The following is a 6,822-nucleotide window of genomic DNA, read 5'->3' on the forward strand; positions in this document are numbered from 1 at the left end:
AAATTCCCCCGTCTTACAATATCCCGACTTCTCGAAACCCTTTCTATTGACCACGGATGCGAGTAACTATGCAATCGGAGCTGTTTTATCGCAAGGTCCAATACCTAATGATCGACCCATAGCCTATGCATCTAGGACCCTAAATGATTCGGAAACCAAATATTCGACAATCGAGAAAGAATTACTAGCAATAGTTTGGGCATGTAAATATTTCCGCCCCTACTTATTTGGCCGCAAGTTTTACATTTACACAGACCATAGGCCCCTAGTATGGCTTTTTAACCTGAAGGAACCTAACTCAAAATTGGTGAGATGGCGATTGAGACTAGAAGAGTTCGATTACCAGATAATATACAAGAAGGGACGCCAGAACACTAACGCAGATGCCCTGTCCAGGATACAACTGAATATTTACGAGAACGAGTCAATTTTGAATAACCCTGGTAACTCTGACGACGACATCAAAGACTACTTAGAAACAGTCGCAGGAAACACCAACTTCGAAGAAACCAACCTTGATAACAGACCCGGGACTAGCCAGCAGAAAATAAATATCGTCTCCGATATTCAATTACGTCCGCCTGACGCAGCAACCGCCGATGAAACAGTACACAGCCAAGACGCTGACCGCGAGAATCCAGGACTCAGCATTCTAGACGAAATTATAAACAACAAGCACCTGCAATTCCTGATAAAGAAATCTCCACACGTGCAGATAAAATTTAACAAAGAACGCTATGAGAATCACGTAATAAGTCACGTAGACGTATCAAATAACCCAGACACTATTAAACAATTTATTCAAGAATATCTCACTTGCAAAAAGCCCTGTTACGTATACTTCGTCGACAAAGACTTAATGTCCCCATTTATAGATGTATGCCTAAAATATTTTCAAAATCTACAAATAAGAATATGCACCAAACTGCTACACAACATCGCAGACCCGGAAGAAAAAATCATGCTCATCACCCACCAACACGAAGGCAAGCAGAACCACAGAGGCATCAACGAAACGTACCAACGCCTTAAAGCCCTTTATTACTGGCCCAAGCTAAAAGAAGACGTGACAAAATATATCAATGATTGCACCATTTGCCAAACGTCAAAATACTGCCGTTTCAAATCTTACATTCCTCTTACAAGAACAGAAACACCTAGCAAACCCTTTCAGATGATACATATCGACACCTTTACATTCGAAGCACAAAATTTCCTAACAATCTTCGATAAATTTTCCAAATTTGGACAAGCATATCCGTATGACAAAAACGCGAAATCGGTGTGCGATAAACTCGTCAACTTCTTCTCATTCTTCGGATGCCCTGAGACAGTCACTTGTGATAATGGCAAAGAATTTAACAACGAACTATTGAAGGAATTGTTGAAAACCCAAAAAATTAACATTCACTTCACGACCCCTAGACACCACGAATCTAACGCACCAGTGGAACGCTTCCACTCTACATTGATTGAACACCTCAGAATCCTAAAACAAAAGGACGACACAAAACCGATTACTGAACTAATTCCATATGCCATAATCGCATACAACAGCACTAAAAGTAGCGTAACAAATTTCACACCCCACGAACTCATCCTGGGACACACAAATACAAGAGACCCTTTTGACCTCATATCAACAACGTTTTACTCAGACTACGTCTCCTCTCATAAAGCCAAAGTCGATGCATTATGCGAAGATGTCGTGAAGAAAATGGAAAGTAATAAGGAGAAAGTTATTGCCAAAAGGAATCACAAAGGAAACGAATCCCCCGATTTTAAGGTCAACCAAAAGGTCTACCGAAATTTAAACTCTCGAAACAAAAAGAACCCAAGATTCAGCGGACCGTTTATAATCATAGAAAAATTAGAACATAATAAGGTAAAAATCCAAAGCACGCGAAGCCCCTACAAAATTGAAATAGCACATATCAAGGAACTAAAGAAACCCCTCTTTACAGATGGCCCCTCGCGCATGGAAAATCCCAGTACATCAACTTAAAATCCAACCCCGGTGTACTACCCTACAAGTTAGGCAAGGCCCAGAAGACTATTGACCACTGGCACTTTATCCAAACGTACGACATGACCGAACTATTACAAGAATTCGCAAAAATTAATACCCAATTCGACTTACTCGTCAAAACCCTAAATAACTTCACTGACTATAAACTCGAATACCACAATTCCCTTGTTGTGACTACTAGCTTAAAACACAAAATCATCCGTCAGATAAATCAAATCTTCCCGAACAAATTAAGAACGAAACGAGCTCTTATAAACGCCTTAGGATCAATCATAAAAACAATAACGGGGAACCTAGACCAAGATGACGCAAAACGTATCGACCAAAACATGGAAATCCTTAAACAAAACCAAAACGATTTAAAATCCGCCATTGACAAGCAAATGACTCTTTTTTCTAAATCAATAATCAATTTCAGAGAAACAATAAGAAATGTATCCCATAACCAAATTATATTGGAGTCACGTATTAGACAAATAATAGATGTCGTCAATCAGATCGAGGTCAAGGAAACAAACCTTTTTGAGTTCTATCGTATCCAAATGATTATCACCCAAATTACCGTCTTTTACCAGAATATTTACGATATACTTTCAAATATCGAGGAGGCAATTACCTTTGCTAAATTAAACACCTTCCATAACACCATAATCGACCCAAGTGAATTCCTAACAGAACTACAGTCAATGAAAGAGCAAATTCCCCTAGGAAAACTACCATTCGAGCCCAACATTGAAAATCTATTAACTATCGAAAACACTTTGGAAATAAAAAGTTTCGCCAAAGATAACTCGATCACGTTCATCATCGAAATTCCATTAGTAGAAAAAGTTAGTTATGATTTATTCCGATTACTTCCCTTGCCCGTAAGACATGGCGAAGTATACAAAGTCATAATACCCCGATCCGAATATCTACTGATAAACGACCAAACATTCGGATACGCGAACGAACCCTGTCGGTACGTATCCCCTAATGAATATCTATGCCCTCAAATACATATAGATAACTTCCACGATTTTTCCCCATGCGAAGTACAACTCCTGCGTTACGAACACAACGCCACACGATGTAAATCAATAACTGTTACCCTGGGGGAAACACAAATACAAAACATAGACGATAATAAGTGGATCCTGGTGACCACCAAAAGTATTGTCGGATTAGAAACATGTAAATCTTCACAAAGTAACATTCTGTTGGATGGAACTTACGCAATAGATTTAGAGTATCGTTGTAATCTTAAAATAAGGAACATAGTTTTAAGAGGCAATAGGAAAACCAACCGGCAATTTCAAATTTTCCCTTTGTTAGACATAAATATTAATCATACATATCAAAAGCCATACCAAAAAATAGAACTGCCTAACTTAAGCAAAATAGATTTAAATAATATCGCCGAATTACAGAATGAGGTTGATTTGCAGAAGAAGGAAAATTCAATGTTACTAAATACTAACCTTCACTACGACAGAACCAGTATTTGGACTGTCCTATTGTATGGTATCATAATATTGTCCTTATTAGGTTTATTAGCAAAGTATCTATGGCCTATTGTTTTAAAATACAAAAAGACCGAGAGTCCAGAAAATGACATAGTAATTTAGGTCATAGAAACTTCGGGTTTTATGCCCATCTAAGGGTGGAGGAGTTACATCCCCGTAACACCAAGCGTCGCTGTTATGACGTCACCCGTACGATTAGTATAAATAAGAAGTAGCATTAAGCGCAGTAGCCTTTTTAGTGAGTCTTTGCTTGTATCGCGAACGTTGTGTTTACTATCGGTCCTGTTTGAAATAAATTAATTTCAAAGTAAAGTGTTTTTTTTTGAGTCTTAAAACGGATCAAAACATAACTCGCGAATAAAGATCGCGGTCTTTTCTTGCCTCTCATTGAGAAGCCGCACGCTGTCTTTCCCGAGAGACTTTTCGATGTCCCTGCCAATTGTTTCAAGAGCTTTTTCGTCTTTTTCGAGAGTAATCACGAGATTCCCCTCCTTATTAGACTTAATGGTTTTGATTCGATTCCTTTTTTCATTACCGCCCAGGGACGAGCTAATTTTCTTGATGGTCTCCGCCGCGTTCTCTTTTTGTTTGTTCACGACGATTGCATACGTCGCGAAATTTTTCTTTTTTATTTGAGGAGTTTGTTTTTCCTCCGACGTTTTTGAGCGGGTCGTAAAAATCCTAATTTTAGGACCCTCGCGGAAAATGAACTGAGCCATTTTCCGGAACTTCGTTAAGGATAAGCCCTTCACGTGATGAAGGGCAAGTCGTTTTTCCTGACCAAACTCAGATTTGAGCTTGGCCAGTTTGGTAAATATTTCCTTCTCTCCGGAAGGAACATTTACTTTGATAATCCTCTGTCCTGAGGATTTCACCACTTTCTTAGAATTGATTTTTACGACCTGCTCAAGAACGTCGAAGTCCTCCAGGTCTTTAATTTCAGGATAACGACTCCTGAACTGGGCTTGAATGCTCTCAGCCATTTCCCGATCGTCGTGTTCGACAAACACGACCTTAGGTTCCTCCGGGAGAGTGTCCTCCAGAGGATTTCCCACCACGACCGCGGTACTTGTAAAAACCGTGTTAGACCATGGTTTTTCCGCAACTTGTTTCCACGCTTGGAAACTGATTTCTGACGGGAAAACTTCGACCGTCGACTCTTCGCCCGTTTGGACGCCAATTTCCCGCGTTTTGGGATTAGCTATCCTGACCGTTTGAGATCCGATCGTCGCGAACGAAACCGATTTTTCCGGTTGGCAGAATTTTTCCGCCTGTTGCAGGAAGAGTTTTTCCCCCCGGTACAATTTGTCCGTAAACGACTGGACCTTTTTCGCGGATTGTTTTATCTCGCGATTCGTACTCCGGTTTGCTCTAATAAGGGCCATTAGATTCCTCCCTTCGAGGAACATTGCATTTATGAGGAACCTAAGTTCCTCCATCGCGGCATTTGTTTTCGCCTTTTTCGCGGGAGCTTTTTTTACGGAGCTACACCGCGGCGAATTTTCCCCAGATGAGGATTCCTCGGAGCTCGACGAAGATCCACTAGTATTTCGCGGGGATCTTCGTTTTCGCGGTCTTAATTTTTGGGACCATACCCCCGCGCTCTCAACATCGCTACTACATTGCAGCAATTTAACCTCCACAATGGGATCCATTGTGGGGGTACTAACAAAATTTATAAATTACTTTCGCGGCCAAAAGCGAGAATTCGACGAAAGTATACACAATATGACAAACACTTGGCAACCAGATGTTGCTGCCCAAAAGGGTCTTTGCGTCCCTAGAGAGACGATTTATGGCACCCAGGCCTCGGCTAAATGACCGTTTTGGGCAATAAGAATTTCAACGCCTTACCGGATCCTTTGTTTAAGACATCAAAATCACCTTAATCGCGCTGAAATCTCACCCGCATCGCCACTTCACTAGCTTCAAAATTTAGCATACAATATGCACAATCCGTAGACGTAAAAAATTCTTTTTTCGCACTACTTTTACCGTACAAAACGACAGATTTCCGCCGGAGCGATCTTACACACGTCTTGCCTAGACGCTTGTTCGCACCGAACCGATGAAAACGTGCCAAAATGACTAAAACAGGCAGAAACGAGCGAAATTGGTCAGGAACGATCGTTTCATCAGGGAATTTGCTCAAATCGGTGGTTTTGGCTTATTTCGGCCAAAACTGTCTATTTTGGCTGCAAATTGCACCAAATTGATGAAAACGTGCCAAAATGACTAAAACAGGCAGAAACGAGCGAAATTGGTCAGGAACGATCGTTTCATCAGGGAATTTGCTCAAATCGGCCGATTTGGCTTATTTCGGCCAAATCTGTCTATTTTGGCTGCAAATTGCACCAAATTGATGAAATCGTTCCAAAATGACTAAAACAGGCAGAAACAAGCGAAATCGGTCAGGAACGATCGTTTCATCAAGGAACTTGCTCAAATCGGTGGTTTTGGCTTATTTTGGCCAAAACTGTCTATTTTGGCTGCAAATTGCACCAAATTGATGAAAACGTGCCAAAATGACTAAAACAGGCAGAAACGAGCGAAATTGGTCAGGAACGATCGTTTCATCAGGGAATTTGCTCAAATCGGCCGATTTGGCTTATTTCGGCCAAATCTGTCTATTTTGGCTGCAAATTGCACCAAATTGATGAAATCGTGCCAAAATGACTAAAACAGGCAGAAACAAGCGAAATCGGTCAGAAACGATCGTTTCATCAAGGAATTTGCTCAAATCGGCCGATTTGGCTTATTTCGGCCAAATCTGTCTATTTTGACTTCAAATTGCACCAATTGATGAAAACGTGCCAAAATTACTAAAACAGGCAGAAACGAGCAAAATTGGTCAGGAACGATCGTTTCTTCAAGGAATTTGCTCAAATCGGCCAATTTGGCTTATTTCGGCCAAATCTGTCTATTTTGGCTTCAAATTGCACCAAATTGATGAAATCGTGCCAAAATGACTAAAACAGGCAGAAACAAGCGAAATTGGTCAGGAACGATCGTTTCATCAAGGAATTTGCTCAAATCGGCCGATTTGGCTTATTTCGGCCAAATCTGTCTATTTTGGCTTCAAATTGCACCAAATTGATGAAAACGTGCCAAAATGACTAAAACAGGCAGAAACGAGCGAAATTGGTCAGAAACGATCGTTTCATCAAGGAATTTGCTCAAATCGGCCGATTTGGCTTATTTCGGCCAAATCTGTCTATTTTGGCTTCAAATTGCACCAAATTGATGAAATCGTGCCAAAGTGACTAAAACAGGCAGAAACAAGCGAAA

The 6,822-nt window shown here is 40.6% G+C and overlaps 1 protein-coding gene across 1 annotated transcript; it reads left to right on the forward strand.

Moving 5' to 3' along the window:
* The first annotated feature begins 2,571 nt into the window (after positions 1–2,571).
* Positions 2,572–3,636, forward strand: LOC136418823 (uncharacterized). The gene is made up of 2 exons (XM_066405051.1): positions 2,572–3,508; positions 3,557–3,636. Exons 1-2 carry the CDS (start codon positions 2,572–2,574, stop codon positions 3,634–3,636), a joined length of 1,017 nt encoding a protein of 338 aa, XP_066261148.1.
* The last annotated feature ends 3,186 nt before the right edge of the window (positions 3,637–6,822 follow it).

This window comes from Euwallacea similis, unplaced genomic scaffold (genome assembly GCF_039881205.1).
Source record: "Euwallacea similis isolate ESF13 unplaced genomic scaffold, ESF131.1 scaffold_107, whole genome shotgun sequence".
NCBI lineage: Eukaryota > Metazoa > Arthropoda > Insecta > Coleoptera > Curculionidae > Euwallacea > Euwallacea similis.

What these genes read in the sequence shown, in the direction of transcription:
- LOC136418823 (XM_066405051.1), top strand. Translation starts at nt 2,572, where the DNA reads ATGATTATCACCCAAATTACCGTCTTTTACCAGAATATTTACGATATA. An exon ending in CCTTCACTACGACAGAACCA is followed by an intron (nt 3,509 to 3,556) that starts GTATTTGGACTG and finishes TGTCCTTATTAG; the next exon opens with GTTTATTAGCAAAGTATCTA.